Consider the following 14665-nt stretch of genomic DNA (forward strand, 5'->3'; position numbering starts at 1 on the left):
AAAATATACAGGTAGTTTTCCTACGTTGCGAGATTCAAATAAAATCATGGGGAGAACAGAGGAGCGATAGTTCAAGGCTCAGATTTTACATTGGACCACAGGCCCTGGGCTAGTGATTTTAGCGTCGGGCCAGTAAAAGTCAGAACTGAACAAATCGGGTGGTCTCGTATATTTCAATTCACTGTGTATAGTTGTAATAATAATATTTACTAAAAAGAAAAAGAGGTAACCAATTCCTGTCTTAAAATAGGCAACTATACGTTTTTTCCTTTTTGAAATAATCCTCCAATAGGGAACATGTGCTTAACTTCGTTATTGATAACGATGTTGCCATAAGGCACACTTATTGAATACGTTTTCGGAGTTGATTCCCGACACTATATTTCCCCTGGTTAATGTTTGATTGTGATGCTCATCTCAAGATCAAAATAGTCATGTTTGATGGAATAAATAGAATTTAGAGAAGACTCAAACATTGTGGAATTATTAAGTGTAATATGAACTTACGTATTTTGTATACGGTTTCAGAAATAGAATCGGAACCACACAAAATGAGCCAAATCCTCGAGTTATTTTTCCTTAAGATTCTTCGAGCCTTCACTTTCCAGTTTAAACAGTTATACATAATTTACATCTTCGCGTTCTTCAAACAAGTGTTTGTTGTATTTTCTTTATAATAAATTCATTCATGAGAACAAATCAGTGAAAGTTTGATATTTTGTTTTCTGTATTTATTTGCAAATATCGTGCCCAGGGTAAACTTCATATTTATCTTCCTCGGGTTTGAAATGTAACACACAACAACAAACGATTAAAGACAGTGGACACTATTGGTAATTGTCAAAGACTAGTTTTCACAGTTAGTGTATCTCAACATATGCATAAAATAACAAACCTGTGAAAATTTGAGCTCAATCGGTCGTCGAAGTTGCGAGATAATAATGACAGAAAAAACACCCTTGTCTCACGAAGTTGTGTGCTTTCTGATGCTTGATTTCGAGACCTCAAATTCTAAACTTGAGGTCTCGAAATCAAATTCGTGAAAAATTACTTCTTTCTCGAAAACTACATCACTTTAGAGGGAGCTGTTTCTCACAATGTTTCATACCATCAACCTCTCCCCATTACTCGCAATCAAGAAAGGTTATATGACGATTATTATTTTGAGTAATTACCAATAGTGTCCACTGCCTTTAAATTACAGTTTATGTGAAATTGATTCCAACTTGAAAGGTTTTCTTGTTCACATTCACTCATCGTTTTATTCAAGACTTTCTCATAAGTTATTGGCAGGTGCAAATTAATTGCCGATGACGTCTTAGCTATATAAGGCCTTGTCTCACGAGGCAACTTTTACAGGCAACTTGGAGGCAACTGTACGTTAGTGCATGCTGCATGACACGTTGGCCAAACTTTTCGAACAGTGTCTTACGATCAGCAAGAAACATGTATGAACATTGAAATTTGAATGCATTTTCTTCCTGGAGATTGACTGTTATTGGTTGGTTGCCTGTTTTTCGCCTCGTGTGGCACTTTGAGCGGTTTGTGTACTGGAAATACATAATAGGTACAGTTTGCAATATTATTGTGACCATACTCATAAGTTCATAACTATAATATACAATATTTACAAAGTATAATGATCTTCGGCAATGAGTAGTTGGAGCAAGATACCTGCAGACCAATCTTAACATTATAATTCACATACAACCCTGAACGAAAATATCTTAACACGTAATAATTTGGCACAAACATAAATCGAAAAGAATAAGTTAACTGTTCTTACATAATTTGTACAATCCCCATTAACTCGACAAGGCGGAAGGGTTCGCAATTATCATTTGAATATTAAGGGCAGCCATGTTGTCATGAAGCTTTAAATGGACGTAAACCAAAGTGAGGCTGAGTAGAAAAAATAGTCTGGTGCCATCCAATAGTATTGAGTTATTAAGACCGTGCATGCAGGGAACCGCACGGCGATGAAAGTGGCACGATATAAATTGACACTTTGGTTATATCTTGCTAAAAATTAATAACCGTTATCTCTTGAATCTGTGAAATTATAAGCTCGCTGTCACAAATTTACGCCAAGAACTTTCCTTTTAAACAAGCAAATGTTTTCCCAAATAAACACAGCTTGCAGGCATGTGTGCCTCGTATTTGGAAGGGCAAGGGCACCAAGGCGTTTTCTCCTCTATTAGAGGGCATGCCCTATACGAGGAAAATGTAAGTTTCTATACTGAAGCATTTCAAAAGCACCAAGGTAATGGATGACCAGGGGGCATTGAGGCAGTCGCATTCATTGGCTCCGTGGAGTACCTTTGGCCTGAGCTTGAGACGTATTGTAATATCTAGTACGAGAATCTCACTTGATACAATTGTTACGACTCGTTACCGAGAAACTTACTTAAGTTCAAAAATTGCAAATTAGCTGATACAAGTGATTCGTAATGGTCGAAAAAAAAAGAAAAAAGTCAATACAAAATAACAACTTAAAGACAGTTTTTGGAGTGCTGAAGTTAGGCGAGGGTAGCACCATGTGTAGGGGATATCTTGTCCTCTTCATTTGTATATTTCTTTATATAACTTCAATGGCGATCTGCGTCCATTATATCCACTGCGAATGATCATCACCAACAAAACAGTAGAACGAAGATGCGAATTTTCACCGATCCACTCCTCTAGTGTTGTGGCCGTAAGGTCGAGCAAAAACACCCACGACGTTGCCGGTCAATTCGCGGTGTAGTGTTACCGTGTCTAGTTCAACGGGGAAGCAATGACTATAAGTAGCGTGCGAAGCATAGAGCTATATAGCTCTATGGTGCGGAGTTATTTTTCTAGGCCGTGTTTAGCGTTGTAGTTCCAGGGCCCAGACGTGTTGTGGCCAGCCGGTTCTGCCCCGTGAACGCCTGGCTTCGATAGCGTGTTGTGGCTCGGTCTGAAAGAATAAATAAAGAGGATCATAAGTATAACATATTTCAAACAGAAATTTGGAAAACCTGCCATTAAACCGAGATTATCAATACAAATATACAATTAAAACCTTTAAATGGTTGTTTGTACCGAAATAAACACAACATGTCTCAAAAGATTTGTTGTACAAAACGATTGATCAGATTTTTTGCCGCTATAGTTATTATTAAGTCGCAAACTGGTACTATGTTACCCGCTGTGTTAGTGGGAAAACTGCTTATGCTTAGAAGAAGAAAAAATTCAGTGAAGCAGCTTCTATGAAACTTTGACCCCTGATTTGCAACAAGTTGCAAGATTCGACCCTAAACTGTACAATACATAAAAACATATGTCGTTTGTTGGAGAAGCGGGCTTAAAAATAATTTGTATGTTCTGTAGTGACATCTCAAGTTAAGTGAAAGACACTGGCCATCGACACCTAATTGGAAAGGACCAGTATTCTCAAATGGTGTGTCCCAACACATCACACCTATGAGTATTGTGGGTCAATTGGTCATCGAAGTTTTAACAAAATAAGAAAGACAAAAATACCCTTGTTTCACAAATTTGTGTGCTTCCATACAGATGCATGTAAAAAGGCTTCAGGCCTGAAGTTTTGTATAATTGAGCGAGAAATTACCCCTCTCTCAACACTACGTTTCTTCGGAGGGAGACGTTTCTCACAATGTTTTATACTATCAACAGCTCTCCATTGCTAGTTACCAAGTACGTTTTTATGCTAACAATTATTTTGTCCAGTGTCCAGTGCATTTAATGACAGACGTATTTCATGCAAAGTACACATCATAAGCTTAAATTAAGTCATTGTTATGGTTGATTCTTCTGTCAACATCTCCATAAAAGTTTTAATCCAAACCTTCCCTTTTCAAGACCAAGCCAGATAAACACAAACCACTCACATGTTCTGTTAATTAAACGTTTGATATAATTTGTGAAGCCAATTTAATTAGTCACATGCAAAAAGAGACACAATGACAAGTAAGAGGAACTCACAATACAAAATCCCATGCACACCGTATAACCATCCGTACATGTGAACGTGGGGAACAGAATGAAGCTATAGAGAGGGTGGGACTTTTACTTCAAGTTCGTGCAAAGACTATTACTTCATAGAGACCAACCTCCTTCCCCCAAATTTCCACTTATCAATTCTAATTTCCCGAGTTGTCACTTTCACAAACGTGCAAATATGAATTCATAACAAATGGAACATGCTATATCATTATGTACCTGTTTTCTTGTGATTTATAAAGGAGGATCTTGATGTGAATACGGAATGTTAAACATCCAGTTTTTGCAGTGTAATACACTGCAGAAACTTGTGTTAAAATTGACACCATGTATGGGCTTTGTCACATAATCATAGACACACAAGAGAGAATCAATATTAACATCACAGAGTGTTAAAATGTCCTGGGCCCAATTCAATAGAACTGCTTAAGCACATTGCTAAGCATGAAACTTCGGCATTGATAAAAACAGGATTACCAACCAAAGGTCCATGTGATATTCAGGACGAGCAAACAACAGCTGAATACCTATCACAAGCAATATGCAACACATGGAAATTTGGTCGGTAATCCTGTTTTCATGAAGGAAGAAAGGTCATGCTAAGCCAATTTGTGTGCTTAGCAGCTCTATGAAATTGTGCCCAATTGTGTTGACAGAAATAAGTGTTATTACAACATACTAGGGTGTATTATAATTAAAAATCCCTGAATAATGAAGTCAAAAATAAGCTGCATCTGAAATCATATACAAACGCAACAGCGGATTTCACTTTTTACAACCTGAAAATAGAAAAGGTCGTTCTTTACACAACATATTTAATGCTCAAATATTAATAGGTTTCTTATGTGTATTAGTTTTTGATCACACACAAACACTGTCTGTAGCCTGTGTCAGCTCTACCAACACGTACACCTTAAACTATTGGTGTTTTACTGGCGTTTGTTGTAAAGTATATTCATGAAGAAATATTCTTTGTAATTTAAAAGGATTTACGTAAATTATTGAAGTACAATCACTTGAAGGAAAACTGTTCGGTTTATGTTCTTGAAGTGTCTACAGATTGGTTTTCATGATTTTCAGAATCTGAATGTCGTCTGCAATACCGACCCGTACATAATTTGTATGTTGTTGACCAAACAAAATATGGAAATACATAGTAGGCCTTCTTGAAAGGTCGTTTTATAAGTTTGTGTTCGATACACGTCTCATGGTAGTTTTATTATCCTGGTTGTCAGACATTCTCTTCTTTCTTTCTAGACAGTCTCAAGAGTTGATGACGAAACATGTTTTTGTCTCCACTTCAGAAGTCCTCAGAGTGTTTATTATTCTAGTTGTATAACAGCGATCTTCAGACGAGAGGAAATTATTTCCCGCGTTATTATGAATTCACTCTATGCACGTAGCGAGGAAACACCGACAGAATGTTGTTGAGAGTTTATGGTTATGGTGTAAACATACCATTTACACCGATTATCCATCATACAACGATCAATCATAACAAAGATACAAGCCCAACCTTTCTGATATTAGCTGTTTAGGCCAATGTTTTTGAGAGGGAAATGGGCTATTATTAAAGGCAGTGGACACTATTGGTAATTACTCAAAATAATTATTAGCATAAAACCTTTCTTGGTGACAAGTAATGGGGAGAGGTTGGTGGTATAAAACATTGTGAGAAACAGCTCCCTCTGAAGTGCCATAGTTTTGGAGAAAGAAGTTGTTTTCCACGAATTTGATTTCGAGACCTCAAGTTTAGAACTTGTAAACTTGAGGTCTCGAAATCAACCATCTAAACGCACAGAACTTCGTATGAAAAAGGTGTTTGTTTCTTTCATTATTATCTCGCAAGTTCGACAACCGATTGAGCTCAAATTTTCACAGGTTTGTTATTTTATGCATATGTTGAGATACATTAACTCTGAAGGCTTGTCTTTGACAATTACCAATAGTGTCCACTACCGTTAAGTCAATAAAAGAAGATATCCCTTTTGGCTAGACTATTATGTCAATGCTCCACTGGCTGTGTTATGGCCGAGTCGGTTAGTACGAATACAGTCTCGTACCACCATAATTTGCATCAATGTATGCCGCTATATTTTATGTTCAGCCACATTAATATGAGATAAATGGATATTCGAGAGACAACTCGACCAATAATGGCCAATCACTACCAATGGCTGGCTATGTACTACAGTCTGGCTGTTGCAGTGCGCAAATGTTTCACTGTTGTTGGTCAATGACTGCGTTATGGCTGATGTCATTTAAAATGAATACAGCTTCGTTATAACTTTTGTTCAGCCACATTATAGTCAGATACCGGTAAATGGACATTCGAAAGACAACTCGACCAGTAATGGCCAATCACTAACAATGACTACGTCATCTGGCAAGACTGCAGTATGCCAATGCTCCACCGCTAATGAATTCTTAGCCAATCACTGCGTTTTGGCTGAGCTAGTTAATATGATTCTCAAAGCACCATATTCGAATGTACTAACAATAAATGAGATTATTCTTTTTGGAATAGAGGGACCAAAATCATCCAAAATGAGGTTTGTCAACATTCCATGATTGGCTCGACACCCCTCTTTCGGTTTTCATTCCTAAATTGATTTGTGTGCTTCTAACTCAAATATCTCTAGACCAACACAATATCGAGGTTTATTATTTTTGTCACTATCGTAACCACAATAGGCAATACCGGGCATGCCAATTCTAACCAAAAATACCAGCTGCAACTCTCCCCTTGCCTTTCGCTGACAGAAATACACCCTGAACTTGTACCCATTTTGCCAAGGTCTCTGTAAACACCATAAACAAAAGCAGCAGCAGAAGAATTAAAAGACGAACAGGTTCCGTTTACCGTCACCTCTGGTCGACCTCTTGTTTGTTATCCCGCGGCAGGTAAAAGAAGTCTCGGTCCAAGACAATAGTGTAAAAGACGGGACAAGACAAAGTCCCCCGCACACGGTAGCTGTATATAAGCTTAGGGTCAGACCTGTCAGTTTAGGTGCACAGGCCGGGGAAATTTAAAGGCAACATGTGCTTCCGAGTGGCCCTGCAATAAATATTATACCGTGGACTGGGAACACACCGGCTGTGTGTTTGGATACGACCGCGTGGTTTATCCTGCAACCCTGGAAGGTAAACTGTAAACATGCATCTTTTTTTTTTTACCGCTGCTAATGTTGTTTAACATCACATAGCAAGGCATGCAGGTTTCAGTAGGTGACAAATGAGAATATTTTGTCCGATACCAAATTTTACACACAAATTGAGCTCAAACTAACATGTTTACATAGTCGTCATTATATAGCTAATTTGTCATTCTGTAACTTACAATTCTGTAACGTATCAAACCGGATACATAACAAACCTTGTAACATTCGGTGCTTGGGCTGCTATATATAGAACTCGAGACTAATTAAATAATGGACGGACAAAAGATATTTGACAAAGATATTGCGACATCCATGGTCATAATTTCATCGAAACAAACGAAAGACTTCCTCTATCAAATAGAAGGGACAGTAGGGCCTACAAAAGAATCGGGATTGTTTAGAATGCAGGTGTACCCCACTACTTTTGATGATTCGGCTGTTCATGGAGGAAGAAATTCTTCCTCCATGGGCTGTTTAAGTTGTATTGATGTATGTTGTCATTGGGCTGTGACGATTGGGTTGTAACCGTGGTCCAGTGAATATACTTCAGGACGTGCAATCAAAAGGTTTCGGGTTCAAATCCAACCAAGCTAACATAATAAGTTTATCTAACAATAACAAACAAACATGTCAACTAAAAATAAGTAGAATATGTTCAAAATTGTTGTTGGTAAGTTGTTTGCAATTACGTATATCTGTTCGGCAGATAGGCGATGAGATTGTCTCTTTGTTGATAGAAGATCCACCATTGCAATTAGGAACATCTCAATATCAAAAGTCTAACATCAAATGAGGACACAATGGATCACACAAGCAGCCCATTGTGGAGTAGTCTTTTATATAAAGCGTACAGCATCTCACACAGCACGGACACATAAATACATGTACTTTACTTGGATCTTGCTTGCCATAAAAATTAACTGTTTGCTGAATCTGAGAATTTAATAGTTAACATCTTTAAGATCCAATAATCAGTCGCACTGGGGAAAAACAAAATCATAAAAAGTTTTCAACAAAATCAAATGAGCCGTTGATTTTAAATGATTTTTAAAAACCCAAGAGAATACTTTACATTTAAAGTATTCCTTACACATTATATTATCAAAGTTTAAAATTCAATGTTATTATTGACTTTATTGTTTTGTTCCGAACCGAATATATCAGGTTTTAAACCAAGCTTAATTATTGATCACGAGAGTAAAATGTTTCAACTAAACTTGGTCTTCATTTCTATACGTTTTCGAAGAAGAAAAAAATCGCATTATAGTTTGCGAGTTGTTTTTCAAGTCATTGGTCATGCTACGCGTTTCTACATGGGCTACATCTGACTCTGAGCCTTCCAAAATACCCGTCACTATTCGTCCATGGAAAGATTCCGTTGTTGTTGTTGGTTCTTTTGAAGAATAAGTGAAAGTTTGGGATTCTTTGAAACGTCATTTAAACCGTCACCGCCTCTCTTACTAGTTTCATTCTTCATTATGTAACACCAATAACAAATGGCGTGAGATGACGCATCTATATTCCATGAAGGGTGTCGTTGTAGAAACTGATGATGTCGAACAAAGATTGGCCAAGGATTCGTCAAGAAATCAATGCTAATTGGTCATCGAGCAAGGACTTGCTCTATGGTCTGAATGTGGAATGAGTTTGATAAAAAAATATTTGACAAAAGGGCCACCGCAGATATTGTCTATGATTGACTCTTTCGGTGTACCTCATTGTTGTGTTGTTGTTTTAATCTCATTCTTTGTAATTGTGTCGGCCTTATTGTAAAAATGTAATCTTGCTGTATTTTGCATATCTCTTATTTTAGCTTAATGTTTATATTTAATAAATATATAAACAAATCTGCACAGATGTTTTCGATTTTTTATTTTTATGTAAGACGCTTTTATTGAAAATTAAATGATTATTGTTATTATTGTTTTTATTATTATTATGACCCCTGAAAAAAGGTAGACTATTAAACAACGGCACCGCCATTTTGGAATTCAAAAATCTACCTCTTTTTGTGTCTTTGAAACTAAAATCTGAGACGATGCTATAGCAAAATATTTGTTTATCCTGAAAAGCTCATGACAATTGTGTGAGGTGTGACAATCTCCATGTATCATCAAAGGCACAGTTCCCCAAAATGTTCCCCGATAATCAGCCCTACTATCATAAAAAGACACTTAATTAGTAAATTAGTAAGTAGGTATAACTGATTATGAAAACATATTTCAAATACACTGGACACTATTGGTAATTGTCAAAGACCAGTCTTCTCACTTGGTGTATCTCAACATATGCCTAAAATAACAAACCTGTGAAAAATTGAGCTCAATTGGTCGTCGAAGTTGCGAGATAATAATGAAAGAAAAAACACCCTTGTCACACAAAATTGTGTTACTTAAGATGCTTGATTTAGATACCTCAAAATCTAAACTTGAGGTCTCGAAATCAAATTCGTGGAAAATTACTTCTTTCTAGAAAACTACGTTATTTCAGAGGGAGCCGTTTATCACAATTTTGTTAAACTATCCAAATACTACATTTCAAAATCGAACATTTATTAGATCTGTTCGATAGTTATTTTTGTGTGGTTTTCATTGTTTGTGCAAGGAGAAATTGTAGATCTTGTTATCAAAGTCAGCTTGCTATGATATACAAACCATGGCCAGTAAATTTATCTGAATATATTTTCTCTCTAGATAGGCCTACAGTTTAAAAGATCTATGATTAATTTTTATTTCATTTTGTTAAAGCTGTGTGAAGTCACCTGGTGAAGTGGAACCCAAATTTACTCGGTTTGTACAGTCGAGGGTGAAGGACAAGACACCCGGCGTCATATGTTCATAGGGGACACGAAAATTACGCAGTCTAATCCCGACATCTGGTTTGACTTCAAAATAGAAAACTCAAATTTCTTGAGACGTCTCTCTTTTCCTTCTTATCTGTTCTATGTCAAAATGATGATTTCTCCAGCACTAACTTGAACTCTGACTAGTCGAACTAGGACTTCCAGTGAGTTTGTAGATTTTTTAGAAGCATCTACAGAGACTTGGCAAAGGTTGATGTTTATCCTGATGTAGTATTTGGGAAAACGTGTTCAATACTTGCGGCTGTCTGTGTAATAATTAGCGTGATTTGCCACAACACCTCGTGGGTCATTGTCTCACCAAAGCACGGGTCTGGGTCTTCACCCGTCGCGGTGATAAAAAAAAGTACGGTCATGACTTCGTCATACGTCGCATCAACTCGTATGGTTTTAAGTAGTGTTGACAGATAATTATTCTGTTCTAATTTGTTCAATCATCTTTGTTCCCACTCAAGTCACTTGTGGGCGTCTGACGAATACAACATCTTTATCTGATTCTGCACATCTTTAATCAACTCACGAAAGTATTGCTCACAAGGAGAACACAATCTTCGTCTTGAACCTATCCCAGTTTAGCCAAATTTGTGCTGCAAAGGGATCCACTACTCAAGACTCAAGATAAGAAGTTAGAAATAACACCCATCATCGTGCTCATAGAAATAAAATTAGAAATCATCATCTTGCTTATTTGCATTTCCACTATCATGAGTACATTATTTTGTTTGTGCCGACTTAGCACTGGACACTATAGGTACCTGTTCAAAATAATTGTTAGCATAAAAACGTATTTGGTAAAAAGCAATGGAGAGCTGTTGGTAGTATAAAACATTTGTGAGAAACGGCTCCCTCTGAGCAACTTAGTTTGGGGGTAAGAGGCAATTTCTTACTGATTTTTTAAGAGGCTTAAGGCCTGAAGTCTTTTATATTGTTTTAAGGAATCTTAAAGCACACCAAATTGTGCAAAAATGAGGTTTTTCTTTCATTACTCTCTTGCAACTTTGATGACCAATTTAGTCCAAATGTTTAAAGAATTGTTATTATGTGCATTTGTTGGGATGTGTCTGGTGCCTTTAAATATTATTTATTGATTTTCTTTTTTGAATAGTTTTAGTTTCAAACAAGGCTACACTTACATGATGATAAATAGGCCCAAGATATTCTTGCTGATATTTAATTTTAATGATTGATACCGTCTCGAGATACCATTTCCAAAGCAAATTTCGAAAGGCAAAATGATAGTAAATTTTAAAGGAGTGGACACTATTGGTAATTACTCAAAACAATTTTGTGAAGTGACGTAGTTTCCGAGAAGGAATATTTTTCCGCGAATTTGATTTCGAGACCTCAAGTTTAGATCTTGAGGTCTCGAAATCAACCATCTAAACGCACACAACTTCGTGTGACAAGGGTGTTTTTTCTTTCATTATTATCTCGCCAGTTCGATGACCGATTGAGCTCGAGTTTTCACAGGTTTGTTATTTTTTGCATATTTTGAGATACACCAACTGTGAAGGCTAGTCTTTGACAATTACCAATAGTGTCCACTGCTTTTAATCTTTCAATACCACACACATCTTCGTTTATATTTGTTTAACTGGCGTTAGCTGTTCGTAAGTTTTCATTGGACCGAGCTCCTGCATGTCCCTTTTCAGTTATGGATACGTTACGCAAGGACAAAGTTGAGGTTTCAGTCGCCAGCTTTCTTGTTGTTATGACCACCATGCATTTACCGGAATTCAATATTGCTTTTTGCTCAGGGGCCAATTTCACTAATTTAGTCTTCCTAGGACTGTACCTAAGAATGATCTCAACTGCAAATCAATCGTATAATTATTAATATCGAAGTCTTATATAGCCAGGGGTCGAAATTAAGTGTATTTCCATGGTAGTCAGCAGGGCTAGTGACCAATAATTTTTAGTAGCCCTGATTAGATTTTGGTAGCCCGAAAGACACATTATGTCTCGCGTCACGGCTCAAACTTTACAATACACCAATAACATAGTTCTTTATTGTTTGTGATGATGATTTTTGCATTATTTTTCCACTAGCCCGTCGGGCTATCAAACTGGAAAAATGAGTAGCCCGGCTGTAAATCTGGTAGTCCCGGGCTAGCGGGCTAGTGGCAATTTCGACCCCTGTATAGCGCACGTATCTACCAAACAAGGTACTCAAGGCGCCGAGTATATACAAACTTTCAGAAAGATAGGTTATTACAATTGATGAATTTTGAGACCCAATTATTTAGTACATGTAAGTGTGATGTCACAATACACATATTTACGGTAATACTGAATTTGTGTTACGATGAGTTGTGTTGATTTGTGAAATCGAGACCAGGGCTGATGATATTATTGGTTGAAAGGGGACATTGGAAGTAGGGTTCGAAACTCGAGCACAGCTGGCGAGCGCTTCACTCAATCATGTTTACTTGTCATTTTTGAAGAAACCAAAAAAAGTACTCTCGTCTTGTTAATTAAACTTGGACATGGTTTTGCACATCTATCATGTCCATAGTGTATAAAGGCGAGTATAGATAATAATACATACTTAAATATTATTTGAACATAACTTTATCCTCTTTGTGCATGATTAACATCTAGTTAGAAAGAAGGTGCAACACACATAATAATTAAGAGCGAAAAATCGGAGCTAGAATGGCTATAGTTGCGATAACGAAACCCTACTCCCGACGGCCGCGAGCCCGGCCGTCGGGAGGAGGGTTACGTTTTCGCAACTAAAATGGCTGAGGCTTGCTTACCGTTTCACGGTCTACAGCTTTCTTCCTTCTTTCACGGTCCTCCATCTTCATAAGTTCTGCCTTGAAGTTGGCCGCGTCCACCGGTCCAATTCCATCGTCTTTGGAGAGGACCTCGGACAAGTATGCAATGTAACTCGTAGCTAGTCTCAGAGTCTTAATCTTGGACAGTTTGGTATCTGCCGGCACATTTGGAATACATTCTCGTAAATCAGAAAAGGCAGAGTTTATGCTAAGCGTCCGCCGTCGCTCCTTACGGTTGCTGTTGGTAGCGCACCGTCGCTTACCGAAGCGTCGCGGGCCAGGCATGCCTGGGGGAGTGCTCCGCTCGTCGCATGAGTTCCCGGGACCGGACTGGCAGTCCAAGTTAGGGCTGTTGCAATTACCCGTGATCTGTTCTTGGCACGTGTGTGAGCATGGCGAGTAAGACTGGACAGGACTACCGTACTCGTGCGGCATTTCACCGGTAGCTGCCACGGCAGGGCTGAGGAGGAGTCCGTGGAAGTACCCCTGGTCGTTCTCCGGGATGGACGGACATCTACCGTGCCCGTTATGACGGTACATGTTATGCTCGTCTTGCGACCGTTGCAAGCTCACAGGCACGGGTGGGTATTCACTCAGTATACTCATAGTTACGATGCTTTCCACAAACTCGGGCCAACTTCTCTCTTTTTATACTGAAGCAGTTACCTCGCCTTCTAAGAAGAGAAAAAAGTCCTCCTGATGACTTTCCCCAGAAATATGCTTTGCAGAATAGTAGTGAAATTTAATACTGTAGTGGCCACTCACACTCATAGATGAAAAAGTCACTCTTCAACAACTCACCTATAGTCGCAATCTGATACGCGTATAATACCAGCGCAGTCGTTGCGTCCAATTAAGCCAACCCGGCAAGTCGGCAATCTACAGAAGGGTCAAACAGCTTGTCTGTCTTGATTTGTGTGATGTTATGTGCAAACGATAACAAAAAACAAAGCCCTTGTCAGGTATAGAAATATCAAGAAGAGGCGAACAGGAGAGAGCTGCAACTTCTCCGTAAAAAGAGAACCCGGAGTAGCGAAACTTTCCGAACACCCTTGTGCGACGGAGGCACTGGAGGCTTTGATCAAGACGTTGGATTGTTATCAAGCTAAATTAAGTCCTCTCTGTGGTGGATGATGACACTTTGGTGTGTGGAGACAGAGTTGGTTAATTCCAGGTTTGATAATCTCAGTAATCAGTTCTGGTCATGTGACTTCGAAGAGTGCTCACCTGAGATGATGTGGTGCCTCATTTGGAATTAAACCCCTCCCCTTTAAGGGTCGGTGACGGGTTGGACCGCCCCAGGGAACCAGGGAACCCACGACTCGTCAGCAGTCGACTGCGATCCGTATGCCGAGTCATGTACATACCCCTCGCACTTCTGCTTACTCTAGTGCCGTATCTCCCATTACAGTCAATGTTATGGTAAGTTATGCACCCTTGTACAACCAACAACCATGGTACAAGCAAGTGTTTATAAACTTAACACGCACCAAGTGAGTCGCATGCAAAACGGAGTCCTATACGCTGGTGCTCTGCTGTCTCGTTTCGTGGCCGATAGCCCCGCCGTGAACCATGGACCGACCCTGGGCTTGAATGTGGATAGTAGTTGCATGCAAAAGTTTTGTTGTAATTGTTCAGATGCGAAAATACAACGAGAAACCATATTCTTTTGATCTTATTTCGATGGTATTGAACTATTTTTTTGCTAAATTAGGGCTAACTTCATGGACCCAAATAAAATGACCTCTTTTTGCGCTTCTTTGGGAAAACGGATCGAGTTTCGAAAGACGGTGTTTCTGGACTGCATCTTTGCTCAGTATTCCTACCTCCATGCTCAGACCGAGGACAAAACAAAAAGGGGAATCAAAAGGCCTCCATAT

At 38.5% G+C, this 14665-nt stretch overlaps 1 protein-coding gene across 1 annotated transcript; it reads right to left on the bottom strand.

Annotated features, from left to right (window-relative positions):
* Window positions 1–583: 583 nt before the first annotated feature.
* Window positions 584–14106, bottom strand: LOC139936685 (heart- and neural crest derivatives-expressed protein 2-like). The gene is made up of 2 exons (XM_071931552.1): window positions 12765–14106; window positions 584–2938 (listed from the first exon to the last, which is right to left on the bottom strand). The coding sequence occupies exons 1-2, from the start codon at window positions 13389–13391 to the stop codon at window positions 2849–2851; spliced, it is 717 nt and encodes a 238-aa protein (XP_071787653.1). The 5' UTR covers window positions 13392–14106; the 3' UTR covers window positions 584–2848.
* Between the last annotated feature and the right edge of the window lie 559 nt (window positions 14107–14665).

Source organism: Asterias amurensis, chromosome 4 (genome assembly GCF_032118995.1).
Source record: "Asterias amurensis chromosome 4, ASM3211899v1".
Taxonomy (NCBI): domain Eukaryota; kingdom Metazoa; phylum Echinodermata; class Asteroidea; order Forcipulatida; family Asteriidae; genus Asterias; species Asterias amurensis.